The 25893-nt window shown below is 45.8% G+C and overlaps 1 protein-coding gene across 1 annotated transcript in view; it reads left to right on the forward strand.

The window, feature by feature from the left end:
- Window positions 1-25187, forward strand: part of LOC126481985 (hemicentin-2) — a 1625790-nt gene extending 1600603 nt beyond the window's left edge. Inside the window, exons 12-13 of the mRNA XM_050105950.1 lie at window positions 24662-24911; window positions 25180-25187. Coding sequence (XP_049961907.1) covers window positions 24662-24911; window positions 25180-25187 — 258 coding nt within the window. The remainder of the gene's footprint in view (window positions 1-24661; window positions 24912-25179) is intronic.
- Window positions 25188-25893: the final 706 nt, after the last annotated feature.

Raw genomic sequence — 25893 nt, forward strand, 5'->3', positions numbered from 1 at the left:
GAAGAGACAGAGAAGGTACATATATGAGGATACTGAACGGGTAATTCAGCACGGAAAGTGAGATGAATGTCTAATAGTCGTGGGGAATTGGAATGTGGTTGCAGAGAAAGGAGTAAAAGAAAAGGTTACGGGAGAATTGGGCTTGGCACTTGGAATGAGAGAGGAGAAAGATTAACTGAGTTCCGCAATAAATTTAAGCTAGGAACAGCAAAATTCTGTTAAAGATTCAGAAAAGGAGGAGGTATACGTGGAAATGGCCGTGAGATACGGGAAGCCTTCAGTTAGATTGCATCATGGTCAAGCTGAGATACCGAAATCAGATACTGGATTGTGAGGCGTACCCAGGAGCAGATATAGACGCAGATCACAATGTAGTAGTGTTGAAGAGTTGGCTAAAGTTTAAGAAACTAGTCAGGAAGAATCAATACCAGGAGAAGTGGGACACGGAAGTACTAAGGAAGGTACGCTTGTAGTTCTCAATGGCTATAGATACTGCGATAAAAAAATAGCTCAGTAGGTAGTTCAGTTGAAGAAGAATGGAATCTCTAAAAAGAACAATCACGGAAGTTGGAAAGAAAAAACATGGGTATATTGAAGGTGACAGCGAAGAAAACATCGGTAACAGAAGAAATACTGCAGGTGACCGATGTAAGAAGAAACAGCAAAAACGTGCAGGGAAATTCAGGAATAGAGAAATACAAGCTACTTACGATTAAAATAAATAGGAATTGCGGGAAACCTAAGGCGAAATGGCTGTATGAATAATGTGAAGAAATAAAAAAACAAAAACAACTGGTAGTCGGAGAGACGGACTCAGCGTATAGAAATGTGAAAACATGCTTTGTTGAAACTGGAAGCAAGGGGGGTGACATTAAGAGTGCAATGGGAATTACACTGTTAAAGCAGAGGAGAGAGCGGATAGGTAATGAAAGAGGGCACTGAAGGCCTCGAAGATGGGGAAGGTTTGTCTGATGACGTGATAGAAGAGAAAGAGGAGTTGATATAAAAGAGATAAGGGATCCAGTATTAGAATGGGAATTTAAAAGAGCTCTGTAAGACTTCAAATTAAGAATGGCAAAAAGAACAGATAAAATTCCAACAGAATTTCTAAAATAGCTGGGGAAAGTGGCAACAGAACGACTATTCACATTGGTGTGTAGACTGTATATGTCTGGCGATATGCCATCTGACTTTCGGAAAAGCATCATCCAAACAGTTCCGAAATTTGCTTGAGCAGACAAGTGCGAGAATCATCGCACAGCCAGCCATAAAACATGGAATAGAAAACTGATGCATTACATGACGATCATTTTGGCTTCAGGAAAGATATGCAATTCTCATGTTGAGACTGATCATGGAAGCAAAACTAAAGAAAATTCAAGACACATTCAAAGGATTCGTCGGCCTGGAGGAAGTGTTAGCCAATGTCAAATGGTGCAAGACATTTGAAATTCTGAGAAAAATAGGGGTAGGCTATAGGGAAAGATGGGTAATACACAATATGTACAAGACACAAGAGGGTACAGTAAGTGTTGGAGACCAATAACGAAGTGCCTGGATTAAAAAGGGCGTAAGACAAGGACGTCGTTTTTTGCTACTACTGTTCAATCTGGACGTCGGAGAAGCAATGCCAGGAATGAAAGAAAAGTTCAAGACTGGAATTAAAATTCAAGGTGAAAGGATACCACTGATAAGACTCGGTGATGACATTGCTGTCTCCAGTGACAGTGAAGAAGAGTTAAAAGATTTGCTGAATGAAATGAACGGTCTAATAAGTACAAAGTATGGAGATTAGATAGAAGAATGACAGAAATAATGAGAACTTGCAGAAATGAGAACAGCGAGAAACTTAACATCACGATTAATGGTCACCCATAACGGACCGAGCAAGGAGGACATAAAAAGCAGATCAGCTCTGGAAAAAGGGCACGCCTGGCCAAGAGAAGTCTACGAGTATCAGAGATAGATGTTAAATTGAGGAATAAATTTCTGAGAACGTACGTCTAGAGCACAGCTTTGTATGGTAGTGAAACAAGGACTGTGGGAAAAGCGAAAAACAAAACAAAAACTATGCATTAGAGATGTGGTGCTACAGAAGAATCTTGAAGATTAGGTCGACTGATAAGGTAAGGCCTTAGAATGTTCTCTACAGAACTGGCGAGGAAAGAAATATGTAAAAAATAGTGACAAGAAGAAGGGACAGTTTGGTAGGACATCTCTTAAGATAGCAAGGAATACCTTCCACGGTATTCAAGGGAGTTTTAGAGGTTAAAGAATTGTAGTAGGAGACAGAGACTTGAATACATCGAGCAAGTAATTGAGGACGTAAGTTGCAAGTGCTTCGCCGAGATGAAGAGTTGAGTACAGGAGAGATATTCGTGGCTGGCCCCATCAAAACCAGTCAGACAGTCAGCAGGCTGATGACTCAAAAAAAAAAAAAATAATAATTCACACATATAGTTTGAGACATTACTGCACACCTTAGTAATTCACGTGTTTTATAGATAATTTGTATGTAATGGGGCCCATATGCCCCATAAAACGCCGTACACTGTAGTAAACCTTGGTGTGTGGTATGTCAAAGCTTTCTTCAAATGTTATGTTGTGTGCAATATTTCATGTTCTTCAGTGTCAGGAGAGTAAATGTGTTTTGCCAATGTTTTGTTGTATTTTTTCCGTATTTTTCATTCTGATAAAATCTTACTAAAATTAAAAATTGTACTCTGAAATTCCTAGGTTCACATAAAACATGGATCTAGTTAATTTCTTGGGACACACGTGTTCTCACTTCAACGATTTTCAAAGCTGGTAACCTTATTTTCTTTTATACTGACGGTACACTATTTATGACGAAAGAAGACAGTTTTTAATCTTTATCAAAATATATTTTAACCATGAACGGGTTAACAGTGAGGTCGATAGTCAGTAACTCCAAAGACCCAGGCAAAATTAAGTCTGTGGAGTTACGGTGATGCAGTGTTAGCAAAGGCACTGTGAAGATAACGAGCAGTAGCATGCGCCTCAGTCCAATAACAGTTAGGGGGAATTTCAAAAGTGTTAATGAAAGAAGTTTACCATGTTGCCAGATATGTTTAATACTATTCGTAACGAGAAGAGGAACCTTTTGCCTGATAATTGTTCTCCTCAAATCATTACGTCGTGGCCTGCAGCAATTACACCCCGAAGTATGAATGCGCCATTTCAGAAGTTAAGAAATTTAAAATATTTGCCAAAGTAGTTTATTCAATTTAAGAAACATTATAATTTACGTATGGTCCACTTTAATTCCAAGTAAAAATAACTTCAGAAAGAATACCTTATTATGCTGACCAGGCAGTTCTGCTAGCGAACACTGAAGACATATTTTACATACATTTAAAGAGGCTGTCCAAAACCTGAAATGGATACATCCAATTAAAAAATCAAATGTACGAGTATGATCTTTTCTGTGTAAACTGAAAGATGCAAACTGAAAGTACATGGTAAAATTAATAAATACTTAAGTACTTAATTTTTCAGCAGTAAAACGTCGAAAATGGGATTAGAAAAGATTACAGTGTGACAAAGTGTTTAAAAGATACAAGCTGGAAAACCAAGCACCTAGGAAAATAATCAAAGGCAAGAGTAAGCCCAGAAGCGCCTAGGAAACTGGTATAGGCATGTATATTCAAATACATGGATACGTAAACAGGCAGAATACGGCGAGGCCGTCGGCAACGCCTATATAAGACAACAAGTGTCTGGCGCAGTTATTAGATCGCTTACTGCTGCTACCATGACAGGTTATCAAGTTTTAAGTGAGTTTGAGCTTGGTGTCATAGTCGGCGACCGAGCGATGGGACGCAGCATCTCTGAGGTAATGATGAAGTGGGGATTTTCTCGTACGACCATTTCACGAGTGTACCACGAAAATCTGGAATCCGTAAAACATCAAATCTCCGTCATCGCTGTGACCGAAAAAAGATCCTGCAAGAACCGGTCCAACGACGGCTGAAAAGAATCATCCAACATAACAGAGGTGCAACCCTTCCAAAAATTGCTGCAGATTTCAATGCTAGGCCATCAAGTGTCAGCGTGCGAACCATTCCACCAAACGTCGTTGATATAAAACTTCCAGTCAGATTAAAACTGTGTGTCGGACCGAGACTCGAACTCGGGACCTTTGCCTTTCGCGGGCAAGTACTTTACCATCTGAGCTACCCAAGCACGACTCACGCCCCGTCTTCACAGCTTCACTTCTGCCAATACCTCGTCTCCTACCTTCCACGCTTAACAGAAGCTCTCCTGCGAACCTTGCAGAACTAGCACTCCTGAAAGAAAGGATTTTGCGGAGACATGGCTTAGCCACAGCCTGGGGGATGTTTCCAGAATGTGAGTTTCCCTCTGCAGCGGAGTGTGCGCTGATACGAAACTTCATGGCAGATTAAAACTGTGTGCCGGACCGAGACTCGAACTCGGGAACTTTGCCTTTCGCTGGCAAGTGCTCTACCATCTGAGCTATCCAAGTACATTGGGTTGGGTTGGGGTTGGGGTTGGGTTGTTTGGGGGAGGAGACCAGACAGCGAGGTCATCGGTCTCATCGGATTAGGGGACGATGGGGAAGGAAGTCGGCCGTGCCCTTTCAAAGGAACCATTCCGGCATTTGCCTGGAGGGATTTAGGGAAATCACGGAAAACCTAAAGCAGGATGGCCTGACGGGGGATTGAACCGGCGTCCACCCGAATGCGAGTCCAGTGTGCTAGCCACTGCGCCACCTTGCTCAGTCCCAAGTACGACTCACGCCCCGTCCTCATAGCTTCACTTCTGCCAGTACCTCGTCTCCTACCTTCCAAACTTAACAGATGTTCTCCTGCAGTTTTAATCTGCCAGGAAGTTTCATATAAGCGCACACTCCGCTGCAGAGTGAAAATCTCGTTCTGGGATCACTGATACGGGCTTCCGGAGCGGAAGGCCCACATGTGTATCCTTGATGACTGCACGACACAGGACTTACGCCTCGCCTGCGCCTTTCACATCGACACTGGACTGTTGATGACTGGAAACATGTTAACTGGTCGGACGAGTCTCGTTTCAAATTGTATCGAGCGGATGGTTGTGTACAGGTATGGAGAAAACCTCATGAATCCATGGACCCTCATGTCAGCAGCGGACTGTTCAAGCTGGTAGATGCTCTGTAGTGCTGCGGGGCTGCGCAGTTGGAGTGATACGTCTAGATACAACTCTGACAGGTGACACGTGCGTAAACATTCGGTCTGATCACCTGCATCCACTCATGTCCATTGTGCATTCCGACGGACTTGGTCAATTCCAGCAGGACAATGCGACACCCCACCGCTACAGAGTGGCTACAGAGTGGCTCCTGGAACAATCTTCTGAGTTTAAACACTTCCGCTGACTACCAAACACTCCAGACATGAACATTACTGAGCATATCTGGGATGCCTTACAACGTGTTGTTCAGAAGAGATCTCCACCCCCTCGTACTCCTACGTATTTATGGACAGCCCTGCAGGATTCATGGTGTCACTTCCCTCCAGCCCTACTTCAGACATCAGGCGAGTCCATGCCACGTCATTTTGCAGCACTTCTACGTGCTCGCGGGGGCCGTATTATACGATATTAGGAAGGTCTGCCACTTTCTTTGGCTCTGTAATATTACCGCTCAAAAGAAGAAATTAATGTTTTAAGCTGGTAAGATTAAACTCGTTGTTATTGAACTGGTGTGTGTAGTGTGTGTGTCTGTTTGTCTGTGAAGGACAATATCCTTAGCGGCGTCTACGATCCCCACAGCGTACGTAATTTCGTACACGTAGGCAAGTTACTCTCGTGGTGGAGAAGCAGCTGCCGACTCCGATTGTTGCCTGTAAAATTCTTGGAATATAAGAGAAAGAAAACGTGTATAAGATCTTCTCGAATTGTAACACTGCCATTCGCATTTGATCATTCGATGACTACGAGTGAAATGAGTTCTTTTTAGGAGAGAAAACCTTCTCTACGCTTTTGACCGTGTTATTAAAGGTGGTTCTACAACAAACATTGATCAACAAATGTTCGAAGTCCTATATAAGTTTGTAGTACGTAATAGTTCATTACAGAATACTGTGATCAAAATTAAAAACTCGTAATTACCTTTGAAATGCAACAGACTGTATTCTGGCCGGTTCTAAACTCCACATTAACATTACAAATAGCTTGTGAATCTCAAAAAACCATAAATCATACAATATGGCGGCTAACAATGACTGTTTCATTGCACACACTTCATACATGCACTCACGTTATTCTGTCTCGTAACAAAGTCCTCTCACATTCCGATTTTCTTGCTTTTCTTCGCTCGCCATGGAGCAACGAATAAGTCAAGGAAAAACTAGGGACTTGTGGTACGGGACTACAAGTCCCACCGCCACACCTCCAAAGTGAATTGCAGTGACGCAGTCACTGCCCTGTGCATAAATTTACAGCCTCACCAACACAGTCAAACCGCAATTGACCGGTGATGCTATATTGTAACATATCACACAAAAAAAAAAAAAAAAAAAAAAAAAAATACAATCGGAATGTCGTTGACTCAATCAGCCTAGTAGATAGTAAGGGTCAAAGGAAATTACAGCTCCATAGTGTTCTTAACAATTGTGAGGCAAAATATGAAATACACAACTGAAGCAAGAAGTGAAACTTCAAAAATTAAAAGACATTATAATGCTGGCTCCTTTTGGGAACAATTATATTTGATAGCACTGTATTGTTTTAAGAATTTAAACAGGATCGTTAGCATTACATAGTCGGCTGCGAGAGGATAATTAGTGGTCAAAAAATTAAAAAGTTCCGCATGAGGTATTGTATAATTAAGGGAAGTATTTCCTTTGGTGCTGGCTAGAATTTATTGTGCGAGATACATTCGCTACCAAGCAGATGTGTCGCTCAGTGCCAGCTATTGTTTCTGATATAAGTGGGGTGTTGGAGACGGAAGATCCTGTTAACGTTAAGTTTCAGCGCGATTTAGTGGTTTGCATGATGTAATTTGACTTCGTAAGGACATCACATTGCAGGTTCCGTTTCTAAATGTTGAAATGCATATAACATAGCACAGTGATGACGCGCAATCGTTGCGTCAGTGAACCAACCATTTCTAACGTATTTAGCAGACTTAAAAAATACGTAAGAAAGTGGAATGCGATAGCAATCATCTTTCAACTAAATAAAACATAAAGCATTTTAAACATATAATGAATATTTCAGCGTAGCATGTCGATAATAAGTTGTACAGGACTTCTTCGTGTGTCGGTCAGAGTACGGAGGAGGATAAGACAACGAAGCATACTTCACCTTTTACTAAAACAGTCGAGAATCATAATTTACAAAGAAATATTAATTACCAATGTATTCCTTGGGTTCAGAAAAAAAATACTTCGTTGGCTTTAGCGGAATCTAACAGTTAGCTACAACTTGGAAACCACGGAAATTAAAAGTCTTGCGTAGAATTGCAAGGAGCCATACAGAGAGAAGTGAAAGCATTAGAAAAGAATGGAAACTGGTCTCCATTAATGACGTTGTCAATAAGAGGAAGCATGAATGGAACCGACACGTAGACAGGTTGCTCAGCGGATGATTGTGAAAGGCGTAAGAAATGAATCACCAGCTGAGAAAAGAAATACAGGCCAACGAAAGAAACGGTGGAGTGACAACTTCAGGGGAGATTGAGGCCTACTGCAGGAAACATGCTTTAACCTATGAAGAAGAAGAGGAAAGAGATGTCAATGAAGCATATCATAAAGCAATATCTGTGAGGAAATGGTATGTAGACATTAACATCCCTGCAAGGAAGTAGTGGGCGAGATTCGAGTGGAAATCCTCTGGGATGACTTAAAACGTTTCGGCTGGCACAGACTTTCAGGCACAGACATTCAGGCACATCATTGGAAGTGTCTCCAACAGAGTTCAAGCCGTCGTAAAGGCGAAGGGCGGACACATTCCATATTCATGTCCACTAACACGTGTCCGAATACTTCTGATCGTACTGTGTATTACTTAAAATTTCTGTTTACGCAGTTGATCAACAGCCCGCAATTGTCTCCCATTCCGAGACATTAGCTTCAAATTTGGCTCCAAGGTGCCTACAACTCTTGTCTGTAAAGGTGCAAATGGGTGGCGCCCTTCGACGTCACCTCGGACTCATCGACGCTTCGCCATACGAAAAAAAAGGCCGCACCTCACATGTGCATTTGAACTGTAAGACGGGTCAGTGATGTCACGTTGGTACCAAATTTTACCACAGGTCTACCCAACAGTACGATGGACGTGTCACACGATGGGAGTTCGTTACACACCTCCATACCCACACTTGACCCCTTCTTTCACCACCTCTGTGGTGGAGTTCAGAACCGCAACAACCAGCGGTGAAATCACGCGGTTTTCTAAAGGGTGGGCTAGCGAAACGTTTCAGATACACCGCCGCTCAGAATCGAAACAAGAACGCCTCACGGGTGGCATAAAGAGCGTCAATGAAACCACGCGTCGATACCCACACATTTCGCAGTTTGTAGTGCGATAAACAACAGGACTGAACCGTGAATTTACTTTCAAAACTTTTTCTTAAGAATTTACTTTATTTACTAGCGATTTATCAAGAACATTAACACAACTAATCACAATATGTGAGCGTGGAAGTAGTTGCCAGAGAGTAACTGATGAAATCCAAATCAAATTGCTTTTAAAAAATGCGAATTTTATTCCTAAAGCTTTCTTTTTTAAGAAACAGATTTAAAATTATAAGCAGAAAGCATCCTCTAAATACCAAGTTATAATTTATTCAGAGGCTGAGAGAAACAAATTTGTGAGTGTATGAGCTTTCGGGTTGAGAACACTGCCGCTCCCTTTTGACACGGCCGTAGTCACGACCGTTCACAACAACCACTGAAAGACTTTTTTTTTTTTTTGGTCATCAGTCTACTGACTGGTTTGATGCGGCCCGCCACGAATTCCTCTCCTGTGCTAACCTCTTCATCTCAGAGTAGCTCTTGCAACCTACGTCCTCAATTATTTGCTTGAAGTATTCCAATCTCTGTCTTCCTCTACAGTTTTTGCCCTCTACAGCTCCCTGCAGTACCATGGAAGTCATTCCCTCATGTCTTAGCAGATGTCCTATCATCCTGTCCCATCTCCTTATCAGTGTTTTCCACATATTCCTTTCCTCTCCGATTCTGCGTAGAACCTCCTCATTCCTTACCTTATCAGTCCACCTAATTTTCAACATTCGTCTATAGCACCACATCTCAAATGCTTCGATTCTCATCTGTTCCGGTTTTCCCACAGTCCATGTTTCACTACCATACAATGCTGTACTCCAGACGTACATCCTCAGAAATTTCTTCCTCAAATTAAGGCCGGTATTTGATATTAGTAGACTTCTCTTGGCCAGAAATGCCTTTTTTGGCATAGCGAGTCTGCTTTTGATGTCCTCCTTGCTCCGTCCGTCATTGGTTATTTTACTGCCTAGGTAGCAGAATTCCTTAACTTCATTGACTTCGTGACCATCAATCCTGATGTTAAGTTTCTCGCTGTTCTCATTTCTACTACTTTTCATTACCTTCGTCTTTCTCCGATTTACTCTCAAACCATACTGTGTACTCATTAGACTGTTCATTCCGTTCAGCAGATCATTTAATTCTTCTTCACTTTCACTCAGGATAGCAATATCATCAGCGAATCGTATCATTGATATCCCTTCACCTTGTATTTTAATTCCACTCCTGAACCTTTCTTTTATTTCCATCATTGCTTCCTCGATGTACAGATTGAAGAGTAGGGGCGAAAGGCTACAGCCTTGTCTTACACCCTTCTTAATACGAGCACTTCGTTCTTGATCGTCTACTCTAATTATTCCCTCTTGGTTGTTGTACATATTATATATGACCCGTCTCTCCCTATAGCTTACCCCTACTTTTTTCAGAATCTCAAACAGCTTGCACCATTTTATATTGTCGAACGCTTTTTCCAGGTCGACAAATCCTATGAAAGTGTCTTGATTTTTCTTTAGCCTTGCTTCCATTATTAGCCGTAACGTCAGAATTGGCTCTCTCGTCCCTTTACTTTTCCTAAAGCGAAACTGATCGTCACCTAACGCATTCTCAATTTTCTTTTCCATTCTTCTCTATATTATTCTTGTAAGCAGCTTCGATGCATGAGCTGTTAAGCTGATTGTGCGATAATTCTCGCACTTGTCAGCTCTTGCCGTCTTCGGAATTGTGTGGATGATGCTTTTCCGAAAGTCAGATGGTATATCGCCAGACTCATATATTCTACACACCAACGTGAATAGTCGTTTTGTTGCCACTTTCCCCAATGATTTTAGAAATTCTGATGGAATATTATCTATCCCCTCTGCCTTATTTGACCGTAAGTCCTCCAAAGCTCTGTTAAATTCCGATTCTAATACTGGATCCCCTATCTCTTCTAAATCGACTCCTGTTTCTTGTTCTATCACATCACACAAATCTTCGACCTCATAGAGGCTTTCAATGTATTCTTTCCACCTATCTCCTCTCTCCTCTGCATTTAACAGTGGAATTCCTGTTGCACTCTTAATGTTACCACCGTTGTTTTTAATGTCACCAAAGGTTGTTTTGACTTCCTGTATATGCTGAATCTGTCCTTCCGACAATCATATCTTTTTCGATGTCTTCACATTTTTCCTGCAGCAATTTCGTCTTAGCTTCCCTGCACTTCCTATTTATTTCATTCCTCAGCGACTTGTATTTCTGTATTCCTGATTTTCCCGGAACATGTTTGTACTTCCTCCTTTCATCAATCAACTGAGGTATTTCTTTTGTTACCCATGGTTTCTCGCTGCTACCTTCTTTGTACCTATGTTTTCCTTCCCAACTTTTTTTCCCTTTTTAGAGATGTCCATTCCTCTTCAACTGTACTGCCTACTGCGCTATTCCTTATTGCTGTATCTATAGCGTTAGAGAACTTCAAACGTATCTCGTCATTCCTTAGTACTTCCGTATCCCATTTCTTTGCGTATTGATTCTTCCTGACTAATGTCTTGAACTTTAGCCTACTCTTCATCACTACTGTATTGTGATCTGAGTCTATATCTGCTCCTGGGTACGCCTTACAATCCAGTATCTGATTTCGGAATCTCAGTCTGACCATGATGTAATCTAATTGAAATCTTTCCGTATCTCCCGGCCTTTTCCAAGTATACCTCCTCCTCTTGTGATTCTTGAACAGGGTATTCGCTATTACTAGCTGAAACTTGTTACAGAACTCAATTAGTCTTTCTCCTCTTTCATTCCTTGTCCCAAGCCCATATTCTCCTGTAACCTTTTCTTCTACTCCTTCCCCTACAACTGTATTCCAGTCGCCCATGACTATTAGATTTTCGTCCCCCTTTACATACTGAATTACCCTTTCAATATCCTCATAAACTTTCTCTATCTGTTCATCTTCAGCTTTCGACGTCGGCATGTATACCAGAACTATCGTTGTCGGTGTTGGTCTGCTGTCGATTCTGATTAACAACCCGGTCACTGAACTGTTCACAGTAACACACCCTCTGCCCTACCTTCCTATTCATAACGAATCCTACACCTGTTATACCATTTTCTGCTGCTGTTGACATTACCTGATACTCATCTGACCTGAAATCCTTGTCTTCCTTCCACTTCACTTCACTGACCCCTACTATATCTAGATTGAGCCTTTGCATTTCCCTTTTCAGATTTTCTAGTTTCCCTACCACGTTCAAGCTTCTGACATTCCACGCCCCGACTCGTAGAACGTTATCCTTTCGTTGATTATTGAATCTTTTTGTCATGGTAACCTCCCCCTTGGTAGTCCCCTCCCGGAGATCCGAATGGGGGACTATTCCGGAATCTTTTGCCAATGGAGAGATCATAATGACAATTCCTCAATTACAGGCCACATGTCCTGTGGATACACGTTACGTGTCTTTAATGCAGTGGTTTCTATTGCTTTCTGCATCCTCATGTCGTTGATCATTGCTGATTCTTCCGCCTTTAGGGGCAATTTCCCACCCCCAGGACAAGAGAGTGCCCTGAACCTCTATCCGCTCCTCCGCCCTCTTTGACAAGGCCGTTGGCAGAATGAGGCTGACTTCTTATGCCGGAAGTCTTCGGTCGCCAATGCTGATTATTTATCAAAATTTAGGCAGTGGCGGGGATCGAACCCGGGACCGAAGACGTTTTGATTATGAATCAAAGACGCTACCCCTTCTTTCTTTTTTTTCAATTTTTTTTTGTTTTTTTTTTAGTTTATCGCCATTATTTATGTAGTTGTTGGGCTAGTAAAGAATAAACTGTGTGCTCATGACCAGTATTTGAGAACATTTCTTAATTAAGCTAACCGCTGCACGAGAGTGTAAAACAGCTAACACGTTTTCTCAAGGTGGCTACAACGCTTATATCTCCAGAAACTACCTCAAAAATACTGCTGTATATAAACCAGACTATTACGTGATGTCAGTGCTGTTATGGACATTAATATGGCACTTTTGATACATTGGAAGTTTTGTTTCTTGCTTTGTTAAGTATAATCGCTTCTGTTACTGATCTCTGCAATGAGTGCAATGGGTTTTATCTGATTCAACAGTTTATAAACAATCGTCAAATCACACAAGCAGCTCAGTAAGAAACAGCTGTGCTCAATTTACCTTGTGCGCGCTGTTGTCACAAACTGCAAGTGAAGCACTGTGTGAACGATATGCCCCGTATGAAACAGATCCCACCACATCAAAACTGTGGACGTGGCTACAAAGGAGACGTATCGCCTTATCACTAGCTGCCTACGGCCCACTACTCTGGAGAAGCTGTGTTCAAACGCTAGAATCGCACCTCCTGACATTTGACGAGAAGTAGCAGCCAGAAAAGAGAAGGCCAAAGCAACATCGTTTGATATTCGTTCTACCAGTTGGCCTAAGTGAACGAGGCTCGCTTTAAGCGGCCGGCCAGAAATACGGTTTCTGTTGGCTGGTACCTAATATTCACGTACTAGGTCTGGCGCGAGAGAGGCTCACCCTGGTGCTCCTGTTCCACCAAATGCATGCGTTCCTGTAATTGTTTAAAGTCTGCACGGCTGTGGACACGGTAGACCACGAAATTGCTTATACAAGACTATGATAAAATCGTGTATCTATTCAAGTCGAAGTAGACCCATACTAAAGGAATGACGTTAGGGGAGCCGATCTAGGGAACGTTCTAATTTAGGTGGTTTGATCTTGCCTTTCTCTGGCCTGTTGTGAAGTGTCATGTGTGTATCTGAATCGTCTGACTGTGATGAATGCTTGCATGGTGTAGTATTGGCTCAGTGTTCTCGTGGAGGAAGAGAAGGGAGAGGGTGAGATCAGGTGCCGGCACAAAGCCTACTCCTCACGAATAGCATCAAGGGAACCGCCGAGTTTACCGTTCCCATCCGATGGATGGATCACCAACAGTGTCGCATGCTCTCACTTCCTGAGACATTGCAGAGAGTTTAGTAATTTAATCGAGGACAGTGGCGCAGAGACTTATGATGAAATTAACGCCACCGCCTCTCCTTCCCTTGCCTGCTATGTACCGGCGGTGAAAATTTTTCACCATCAGGATTCGAACCGGTTTACAGCCTAGTCGGGCGCCACCGCACAGGCGTGCGTTAGCCACCTTTTTTTTTTTTAATTGACATACGTCAACGGGGACAGATGAAAATGTGTGCCCCGACCAAGACTTGAACCAGGGATCTCCTGCTTACGTGGCATACGCTCTATCCACCTGTTTTTTTTTTTTCCTCCGACCCAGCCGGGAATCGAACCCGGGCCCTTAGGATTGACAGTCTGTCACGCTGACCACTTTTTTTTTTTAAATAAAGAAAATTTTAAGCACTGATCAAGGTTTGAACTCAGAACCTTTCGCTTAACAGCTACTCACAATTTTTTTTTTTTTTTGACGCTAGCCCTTCTTTTTGTAGTGGGCCGGTGGGGGCTCGGGGGGCAAAGTGGTCAGGGGTCGAAACCTGAGGCCTGGCCACAGTGTCCCCCTCACCACCACCGAGCCTGTGGTGCTTAGGCAAGTGGGAGACACAGGAATCAACAGTAGTGGAAGGTGTTGTCGTTTATTTATTTGCATGTGTTTTTGTAATACTCACTAATAGCATGAAATTATGGGAACACATTAGCGAAAGAGAAAAGAAATATAAATTCTGGGTTAAGAAAAAGAAAGGAAAAAGGAAAAGCAAAAATAAATAAAATCCGCGCAATCTGCGACGAGCTCTCCTATCCTCGGAGGTCAGAAGTAGAATAGATCGTAGGCGGTTGAAACTCAGACACCGCCGGGGGAGGAGGGGTGGGTGCCCTCTGTGCCAGGCACCCCCCAACTTAGTGGAGGTCTAACGAAGACCGCTCGAAGATAGTTAGCAAATAATGTTCGGTAACGTGGCGTGTTTTCGAGAGCTGCATGGGCTGTTCGTAAATAGGTCCAGAAGTCGAGGCGGGATTTAGGTCCCTCATGAAAGAGATAAGCGACCGCCCACCCTATGACCCACGTAATAGCACGACATTTGGCGGCGGGAAAATGTCGGTCCTCCGGGTATAGAAACATTCGAGGCTCGACTGTGTCTGGTGGCACCCGGAGATAGCAGGCAATGATTTGCTGCACGAAGCGCCATACATCTTGCGATGAGGCGCATGTCAGACAGTGTTCATCAGTGTCCAGTTGGTGGCAAAGGAGACAAAGAGGGGATTCTGATAAGCCAATGTTGTGCAGGCGCTGCTTCGTGGCAAATTTCCTGTTGACTATGTGATACCACAGTGCCCGGAGGAAGGGAGGAAGGGCTGGTGGACGGTAGTCCACACTGTGGGCCACTGGATGGAGGGGTGTTTGGTCTCCATCACATTCCGGGGAACATAGCGCAGCAACAGGCTGTAAAAATCCTTAGTCCTAGGTGGGCGTGTATCTGGGAGACTGGTATGTGTGTAACTGTAGTCGACGAAAAAGGCCGAAATATGGGACAAATGAGGCACTATATGGCCGACAGACACCGGTGGTGAGGTGGAAGCAGGTAGGAGGACCTCAAGCAAGCTGCGTGTTAGAGATGTACCCTGGCCCATCCACTGTTTTCTCATGGTACTCATGTACAAGGCTACAGCTCGCATACGAACATTGACGAGCCCGACGCCACCATACCGTGAGGGCAGGGTAAGTGTCTCATAACGGACTTTAAACATTGAACCAGCCGTGGGATAATAGCCAAAAGCCGCCTGAAGGTTGCGCCCAATTGCAGTTGGCAGAGGGAGAACTTGCGCGATGTGAACCAATTTTGATGCCACATAAAGATTAATAAACGCAACCCGTTGAAGTGTGTCCTGGCGGCGCAAGAGGTTCTGGCGGACGTCGTTGCGGATGACGTGTAACAGGCGACGGAAATTCGTTGCCACCGTGCGTGTGACCGTGGGGGTAAAGGTAATGCCCAGGTACCGGAAAGACGGCACAAGCGGCAGGGGTGCCACTTCACCCTCCTGGAGGCCCCGTCCAATGTGCATTGCAGAAGATTTGGCGACATTCATGGCACTGCCAGCGGCAGCCCCATAACGGGTAATCAATTCGAGGACATCCCGAATCTCAGAGCCGGAGCGAATGAGGAGGAGGAGGTCATCAGCATATGCCCGACAGCGAAAAGTGTGTTGGCGTAGGGTGAGGCCAGAGAGCTTGGTCGTCAAGCCCCCAATAAGGGGCTCAAGGGCAATGGCATACAGGAGGGTAGAGAGGGGGCACCCCTGCCGTATCGAACGGCAGATAGGTACCGGCCCTGCTATACGTCCATTGACTTGGACACGTGAACTGGCACTGTCGTAAAGACGCCGGATGACGTCGAGAAACGGAGGGGGGATGCCCATTCGGGCTGCCACCGAAAACAGGAAACGATGACGCACTTTATCGAAGGCGCTGTCGAAGTCTATAGCGACGACCGCTGCCCGGAGCCTGCAGGCCGCCGCTATCGCAATTAAGTCGCGGCATTCCCCTGTGGCAGTCTGTATGTTAATCTGTCCGCCAGGCGTCGTTTGCTCTGGCGAGAGGATATGAGGGAGTGTATTTCGGAGCCGCATTGCCAGTAAGCGCGCGAAAATCCATTAATCGGCATTGAGGAGGGTGAGCGGTCTGTAACTCGTGACCATCGAACCACGGGCTGGTTTGTGGACTGGTACAATGATGCCCTCAGCAAAGGCGGGTGGGATTGCTTGGTCAGATGTTATCAGTTCTTGATACATAGTCGTCCACCGTGGGGCCATGAGGTCCCGAAAGGTACGGTAAAACTCAGTCGGTAAGCCGTCAATGCCGGGCGATCTGTTGACTGCACCCTTGGCGATTGCGTTGTTGACTTCGTCTAGAGTGACCGCCACTGTCAAAGCATCCGCCTCCGTGTGGGGGAGGGTGCGCGTGACGTAATGCAAAATGGAGTCGTCTGCTGCAGTTTCAGCGTCGTCATCACTATAAGTACGACGGTAGTGCTCGACGAATGCGCGGACGATATCATTCTGAATGGTCACCTGCGTTCCATGAGGCGTGGTCAGAGTGCTGATGATCTGCCGACGACGCCTTCGTTTGTCGGACACTATATCATGCATGGATGGAATTTCTAAATCCGCGTGATCGTGGCGCCGCGTCCGTATCACGACCCCTTGCAGTTTCCGGCGTGCCAGCGCAATTATCTTCGCCTTAGTTCTTTGCCGTTCCAACTGGTTGTCCGGGTTGGCGGTTGAGCATCCAGATCTCGGAGAATCGCGTAATAGAAGTCAACAGTGGTGCGATACCAGTCGGCCATGTCCTTCCCGTATCTCATCAGTGTCCTCCGGATCGCCGGCTTGGCGCAGTCCAACCACCATGTCAATGTCGAGTGGTAGCGGGGAAGGCGTCGTTCGCAGGCTGTCCACGTTTCAGTGACTTGTTGGCGACACGCCAGGTCATGCAAGTGTGAGGTATTGAGTTTCCATGGCGCACGGCTGCGCCATACTGATTGCGGCGGAAGGAGGACCGTACAGATGTAGGCGCAATGGTCGGAAAAGGCTAGCGGCCAGCGTTCGGCGCCCCGTATCGCAGATCTAAGAGTTTGTGAGACATATATCCTGTCTAGTCGGCTTGTAAGAAAGGTATGGCCAGAAAGGTCGCCATGTTGTACTTCCCAGGTATCGTGAAGCAGGAGGTCTCGCACCACTATACGTAGCTCCTGGCATGTAGTATAGTGGGGAATCTGATCTTTAGGATGCAGAACGCAGTTAAAATCACCTCCTAGCAGGCAATGGTCATAACGCCCTAAAAACAGGGGAGCGATTTCCTCGGAATAAAACTGGGCTCTTTCATGCCGTCGGTCGGCGCCTGAGGGAGCGTAGACATTAATGATGCGTGTCCCCATGGCAGTGAGCGCCATGCCCCGAGCTGATGGAAGGAAGGCGACATCGGTCACAGAAATCCCGTGGGGGACGTAGATGGCCACCCCGCGGCCCATAGGATCACTCGCGGAGGCGTGGGTGGTATAGCCATTGATATCCGGGAGACTAGCCAAGTGAACTTCCTGCAGAAGGGCGAAATCAATATCCGAAGCCCGGAACATCTCCTGCATAAGGCGGATTTTCACCCTGGAACGGATGTTGTTGGTGTTGATGGTTGCTATCCGGTAGGCCTGGTGTCGGATTGCTGCAGGCTGGTCCACTCCGCCGTCCGCGCAAGGGTGTGGGCGTCGCAGCGGAACGTTATCCCGCTGGCCCGCAGGGGAGTCTGGGGAGAGTATGATTAGTGGTGCGACCGTGACGGCGCAGGGTCCCGTAACGGCTCCTGCTCCGTGACCTCCTCCTCGTGCCACGCCGTGGAAGCAGAAACTGGTGTATCGTCCATTTTGTCTGCAGAAGATGTTGTAATTGTGCGTGGTGTAGTGTCGTCTGTGATACGTTCATGATGTAGTTCAGCGTCAGCACGGGGCGCAGGCACACCGATAGATATCTCCGCGCTCATGACGTCTTCGTCAGCAGTAGCGGGTTCTGAGGCCTCGTGCTGGTCGACGGTTACGTCCTCCTCGACTTGTAACGTCTCCTCTTGGCCGGAAACGGCGCGACGTCTTCGCTTGCGACGTTTCGGGGAACGTTGTTTCCTTGTGCGACCCTCCGTGTCCGACGACGGAAGGGAGCCGCGTCGTTCTGGCAGAAAGGCCGCTGTAGGAACGATGAGCGAGTCGATCTCCATCGTGTTTCTGAGATCAGGGTCAGCGTCTGGTTGCGCCGGCATCTTCGGAGCGGAGTCAATGGCCGGCCGAGGCGGCGGGTCGTCCGAGGCGCTCTCCGTCGGTGTCTGGTCGGGCTCGTTGGTGGCGTCGTTTGTGATGACCGGGCGACGTTGCAAAGTGGTAGGAGAAGCCAGAGCAGCGGCATAGGTCACCGGTAGCACTGTAGGTTGCGACGTGGGTGGTTCTTCGGCAGCTGGAAGTTGCGTAATACGCCGTTGTAGGCATTCGGATCTAAGGTGGCCTCCTTTGCCGCACCCGGAACAGGTCCGAGGCTGGCCATCGTATATAATTATGGCACGGCATCCGCCGATCTGTAAGTAGGACGGGACGTGGCTTCGGAGATCTATGATGACCTGTCGGACCCCGTTTAGGACAGGATACGTCCGAAACTGTGTTCACTTCTATGCAGTGTGGCCGTGGACTGTGCCGGATGGGCGTAGTACCGCGACGACTTCCTCAGCTGGAAGTTCGAATGGCAATTCGAAAATGCGTATCGTTCGCATACCTAAGCACCCCTAGACCACAGGTGCAAATCTGCATCACACCTGCCGGCCGCGGTGGTCTAGCGGTTCTAGGCGCGCAGTCCGGAACCGCGCGACTGCTACGGTCGCAGGTTCGAATCCTGCCTCGGACATGGATGTGTGTGATGTCCTTAGGTTAGTTAGGTTTAAGTAGTTCTAAGTTCTAGGGGACTGATAACCACAGTAGTTAAGTCCCATAGCGCTAAGAGCCATTTTTTTGCAACACACCAGATTACCTTAAAGTAGAAGTTTTAACAACTCACACCAGCACACAAACTATACAGACCGTAGGAAGGATGGAAATGGTACAAAACACTAAAATTAATAGATTAGCTTGCCACCGAAGGTGCAACTTGATTTTAACTTCTAAGAAAAGTCTTACGGTGGAAGGGTGACAACTTTATGTACTAAAATGACCATTTAAATAAAAGCCCATGAAATGCAATCTTACATAAAATTATGCAAGGTTGGCCAAACATGGTCTACAGTACACATTTACCGCCTCTCAAGATGATAGGCAAGATAAAAAACATATTTCAGAAATTAGGCCGTTACACTTCATGCAAAAAAATTCGTTAACACACCGAATCCGACAAACGTGACAGAGGCAGCTGTTAACATACGGCAGATTGATAGGGAGATTACCGAACAACCCGAACCGCAGGTTGCTCTAACCAGCCCCTACTCTACAAGGGAAAAACGGACCACCCAATTGATAAATAACCACCTTCCCGCGGGTGGGCAAACGGAGAAGAATGGTGGGACGACCCCAAAACAAAGCGGCTGGTAACCTCACCAAGAAAACAAGTAGGATTTAACAAGTAAATAAAACAACATATCACCAATCACTTAACTTCTAATAAACTGCGATTTCTCGCACCCACAAAACGCTCTTTCGAACCGTCCGCTGCCAGCCGCTTCAACGGAAGCAGGAAGGCGCGCCGATCTCCCATCTTTCCTGGTGCGTATCAACCGACCGACTTTTCGCTACTCCATCCGCGACTGCTGCTCCGTCGCGACTCCCACTCACTTCCAGACACACGACGGCGGAAATACTGGCTCGGACCGAACCATGCAGAGGAAACACGCCCACTGGCAAAACTACATCCCTGCACCAGGAAAGGACCGAGCAAAGCTCCACAAGACACAGGTTGGATTTCCGGCGGCAGTGGCCGAGCGGTTATAGGCGCTACAGTCCAGAACCGCGCGACCGCTACGGTCGCAGCTTCGAATCCTGCCTCGGGCGTGGATGTGTGTGATGTCCTTAGTTTAGTTAGGTTTAAGTAGTTCTAAGTTACCATGGACCTTGCCGTTGGTGGGGAGGCTTGCGTGCCTCAGCGATACAGATAGCCGTACCGTAGGTGCAACCACAACGGAGGGGTATCTGTTGAGAGGCCAGACAAACGTGTGGTTCCTGAAGAGGGGCAGCAGCCTTTTCAGTAGTTGCAAGGGCAACAGTCTGGATGATTGACTGATCTGGCCTTGTAACATTAACCAAAACGGCCTTGCTGTGCTGGTACTGCTAACGGCTGAAAGCAAGGGGAAACTACAGCCGTAATTTTTCCCGAGGGCATGCAGCTTTACTGTATGATTACATGATGATGGCGTCCTCTTGGGTAAAATATTCCGGAGGTAAAATAGTCCCCCATTCGGATCTCCGGGCGGGGACTACTCAAGAGGATGTCGTTATCAGGAGAAAGAAAACTGGCGTTCTACGGATCGGAGCGTGGAATGTCAGATCCCTTAATCGGGCAGGTAGGTTAGAAAATTTAAAAAGGGAAATGGATAGGTTGAAGTTAGATATAGTGGGAATTAGTGAAGTTCGGTGGCAGGAGGAACAAGACTTCTGGTCAGGTGACTACAGGGTTATAAACACAAAATCAAATAGGGGTAATGCAGGAGTAGGTTTAATAATGAATAGGAAAATAGGAATGCGGGTAAGCTACTACAAACAACATAGTGAACGCATTATTGTGGCCAAGATAGATACGAAGCCCACACCTACTACAGTAGTACAAGTTTATACGCCAACTAGCTCTGCAGATGACGAAGAAATTGAAGAAATGTATGATGAAATAAAAGAAATTATTCAGATTGTGAAGGGAGACGAAAATTTAATAGTCATGGGTGACTGGAATTCGAGTGTAGGAAAAGGGAGAGAAGGGAACATAGTAGGTGAATATGGATTGGGGGACAGAAATGAAAGAGGAAGCCGCCTGGTAGAATTTTGCACAGAGCACAACATAATCATAGCTAACACTTGGTTTAAGAATCATGAAAGAAGGTTGTATACATGGAAGAACCCTGGAGATACTAAAAGGTATCAGATAGATTATATAATGGTAAGACAGAGATTTAGGAACCAGGTTTTAATTTGTAAGACATTTCCAGGGGCAGATGTGGACTCTGACCACAATCTGTTGGTTATGACCTGTAGATTAAAACTGAAGAAACTGCAAAAAGGTGGGAATTTAAGGAGATGGGACCTGGATAAACTAAAAGAACCAGAGGTTGTACAGAGATTCAGGGAGAGCATAAGGGAACAATTGACAGGAATGGGGGAAATAAATACAGTAGAAGAAGAATGGGTAGCTTTGAGGGATGAAGTAGTGAAGGCAGCAGTGGATCAAGTAGGTAAAAAGACGAGGGCTAGTAGAAATCCTTGGGTAACAGAAGAAATATTGAATTTAATTGATGAAAGGAGAAAATATAAAAATGCAGTAAGTGAAACAGGCAAAAAGGAATACAAACGTCTCAAAAATGAGATCGACAGGAAGTGCAAAATGGCTAAGCAGGGATGGCTAGAGGACAAATGTAAGGATGTAGAGGCCTATCTCACTAGGGGTAAGATAGATACCGCCTACAGGAAAATTAAAGAGACCTTTGGAGATAAGAGAACGACTTGTATGAATATCAAGAGCTCAGATGGAAATCCAGTTCTAAGCAAAGAAGGGAAAGCAGAAAGGTGGAAGGAGTATATAGAGGGTCTATACAAGGGCGATGTACTTGAGGACAATATTATGGAAATGGAAGAGGATGTAGATGAAGATGAAATGGGAGATATGATACTGCGCGAAGAGTTTGACAGAGCACTGAAAGACCTGAGTCGAAACAAGGCCCCCGGAGTAGACAATATTCCATTGGAACTACTGACGGCCGTGGGAGAGCCAGTCCTGACAAAACTCCACCATCTGGTGAGCAAGATGTATGAAACAGGCGAAATACCCACAGACTTCAAGAAGAATATAATAATTCCAATCCCAAAGAAAGCAGGTGTTGACAGATGTGAAAATTACCGAACTATCAGCTTAATAAGTCACAGCTGCAAAATACTAACACGAATTCTTTACAGACGAATGGAAGAACTAGTAGAAGCCAACCTCGGGGAAGATCAGTTTGGATTCCGTAGAAACACTGGAACACGTGAGGCAATACTGACCTTACGACTTATCTTAGAAGAAAGATTAAGGAAAGGCAAACGTACGTTTCTAGCATTTGTAGACTTAGAGAAAGCTTTTGACAATGTTGACTGGAATACTCTCTTTCAAATTCTAAAGGTGGCAGGGGTAAAATACAGGGAGCGAAAGGCTATTTACAATTTGTACAGAAACCAGATGGCAGTTATAAGAGTCGAGGGACATGAAAGGGAAGCAGTGGTTGGGAAGGGAGTAAGACAGGGTTGTAGCCTCTCCCCGATGTTGTTCAATCTGTATATTGAGCAAGCAGTAAAGGAAACAAAAGAAAAATTCGGAGTAGGTATTAAAATTCATGGAGTAGAAATAAAAACTTTGAGGTTTGCCGATGACATTGTAATTCTGTCAGAGACAGCAAAGGACTTGGAAGAGCAGTTGAATGGAATGGACAGTGTCTTGAAAGGAGGATATAAGATGAACATCAACAAAAGCAAAACAAGGATAATGGAATGTAGTCTAATTAAGTCGGGTGATGCTGAAGGAATTAGATTAGGAAATGAGGCACTTAAAGTAGTAAAGGAGTTTTGCTATTTGGGGAGCAAAATAACTGATGATGGTCGAAGTAGAGAGGATATAAAATGTAGGCTGGCAATGGCAAGGAAAGCGTTTCTGAAGAAGAGAAATTTGTTAACATCCAGTATTGATGTAAGTGTCAGGAAGTCATTTCTGAAAGTATTCGTATGGAGCGTAGCCATGTATGGAAGTGAAACATGGACGATAAATAGTTTGGACAAGAAGAGAATAGAAGCTTTCGAAATGTGGTGCTACAGAAGAATGCTGAAGATTAGATGGGTAGATCACATAACTAATGAGGAAGTTTAGAATCGGATTGGGGAGAAGAGAAGTTTGTGGCACAACTTGACTAGAAGAAGGGATCGGTTGGTAGGACATGTTCTGAGGCATCAAGGGATCACCAATTTAGTATTGGAGGGGAGCGTGGAGGGTAAAAATCGTAGAGGGAGACCAAGAGATGAATACACTAAGCAGATTCAGAAGGATGTAGGTTGCAGTAGGTACTGGGAGATGAAAAAGCTTGCACAGGATAGAGTAGCATGGAGAGCTGCATCAAACCAGTCTCAGGACTGAAGACCACAACAACAACAAGTTCTAGGGGACTGATGACCACAGTAGTTAAGTCCCATAGTGCTCAGAGCCATTTTTGAACAGGTTGGATTAACGAAACTCGGAAATTTTCAGGTCAAGTATGCAGACAGAGCACTATCAACAAAGTAACAGAAGGGGTCCAGAAGCGCTCGGAGAACCAGTCACACGGGGGTGTCGCAGCTCGCATCGGCCAGACTGATGTCGTGGGTTGACTCCTGTTGCTCTCGTGTCGACCGCGAAGCCACTATCCCTCGCTATACTGCGCGGCCCACTGGACTCACATGGCACCTCATATGCGCCGACGCTCAAGACGGACAAGGTTTTTTGTGTCTCAGTGCACGACCGACCAACCAATCGATCCAACCGCCCTTAAAGGTTGATCCGAACGACAGACATACTGGCACTCCAGACGACAAACTGCCGCACAAATGCGGACGAGAGACTGACCAGCAACTGGTGACGAGTGACTGACCCAGACTCACTCCGACTGACCGAGGTGAGCTCATAGCGCCCCTTAAATACGCGTGAACAGGCAACCTTTCCCCTTTCTCACCAGAAGGAGACACCAAAGCTGCCACTGCCACAGCGGCGCCACCGTCAGAACCGGAGGCCGACTGCTTCACACAACGCGCTGCGGCGCACTCTTCAAAACGGGGTTCGACACTGTTGCCAATCCCTCGGCTATTAACTCTAAGCATATCGTAGAGCTGCAACCCACTGAACCTGATCTGAGCCCTTTGGCGGAGTACTGAGACCACAATGTTTGTTCTAGTATACAGGATGGAACCACTACGAAACGCTCAAAACCATTCGATGAAATTTGAACGTGATCCGAAGCTTCAAAGGGCTTTTATGCCTGTTGAGCGCTTCTGCTTCGCTTCTTGACAGGAGGGCTGGTAGGGCGGTCGTTTGGTCCTACTCCTTGACTAAAACTTCAAAGGAGCCCTCTAACAGACCGCCCAGTTCAGCAACAGCGTCGCTGACACCCACGCACGTCTGTCGAGCACATTAAAATGTCAGAAACTTCGACACCAGTTTAATCGAGAGACTGCACTAACGCCTGATGGTTAGGCAACCTCTTCGAGCCCCGTTGACACCAGTAGGCACCTCTGACCGAAATTTCAAACTATGCTTTTGGAATTGGAGACAATTGCGGGATTTCGAAAAAGTGATCGTTTACTTTTGGTGCTCAGTGTATTTCAGAATAAAATGCAGTGCCATACTGAGAAATGTGTTAGGTCACCTGTATTTCCTTGGGCTGGAGGTTGGGGTTACAGGAGAGGCCGTTGCCGGCAGGTGCGGCCGCTGGACGAGTCCGGGGAGTCGCGCGTGACGGAGCCGGGCGCGATGAGCGACCAGGCGGCCCCCGGCGGCGCGCCGCTGCAGCTGGTGCGCGGCGCCAGCCCGCGCTTCACGGTGTCGGGGCTGCGCCCGGGCCGCTACCAGCTGGCCGTCTTCGCCGAGAACCGCCTCGGCCGTTCGCACCCACCCGTCCTGCTCTCCAGCGTTGCCGCCGCGGAGGGCACCCAGCCCCTCGCTGGAGACGGTGAGTGGAGCGGCTGACATCTAGCGTAAAGTATACATAGCGCAAACGAGGAGAACACGGCCAAGTGCCATAACCTGATTTCCCACAACATTCGCTCAGCGGAAGAGGGGTCAACATAAGCTTTTTCATAGACACTCGAGCGTTTCTGAGAAACGACTGTCGAAGTTTTCGAGTATATTATGTGCCATTTAGCAAGTAAATTGTTCAAACGATGCCCCGGATTATAAATTGGATCATTATTTTTATTTTTGTACTTTCAACATTGCAGCCCAGTGAGCAATCCTGATAATCTAATATATAAGAAACTATCAGCCTCGATTGCGGTAATGAAACCAACCTTTACCTAGGTCTCAGCCCAAATAATTGAGCCTTCTTCAGAAGATACACCTGAATCTATAATTTGTCTAAGAGGGCATGGTCTAGAAATAAAACTAAAACAGCCTGAATAGGCGTAGTCACGTTTTAAAAATGCGTATGTACCGCATAGCTGAATATAGCTGGGGTTGAACTTTAACGCGGTGTGCTGATGGAAATTTCAATCATCCCTGAAGAGAGGTAATAGGCATTCCACGCGAGATCCCAGTCTGAATTTCACTAAACGATTTCGCAAATGCGAACAGCCTTTAAGGCCATTTACCTACACGTAACAGAGGTGCTCACCGTTTCCTTGGAACGCCTGTGTTTGGCTGTAAGTTAACCCCGACAACACAGCATACACAAGCAAGGCAGCAGAAGTAAGAAATGTACCAACAACTAAGACGCAGCCGGCCGGGCTGGCCGTGCGGTTCTAGACGCTGCAGTCTGGAGCCGAAAGACCGCTACGATCGCAGGTTCGAATTCTGCCTCGGGCATGGATGTGTGTGATGTGATGAGTGTGATGTTCTTAGGTTAGTTAGCTTTAATTATTTCTAAGTTCTAGGCGACTGATGACCTCAGAAGTTAAGTCGCATAGTGCTCAGAGCCATTTGAACCATTTGAATGA

This window comes from Schistocerca serialis, chromosome 5 (genome assembly GCF_023864345.2).
Source record: "Schistocerca serialis cubense isolate TAMUIC-IGC-003099 chromosome 5, iqSchSeri2.2, whole genome shotgun sequence".
NCBI lineage: Eukaryota > Metazoa > Arthropoda > Insecta > Orthoptera > Acrididae > Schistocerca > Schistocerca serialis.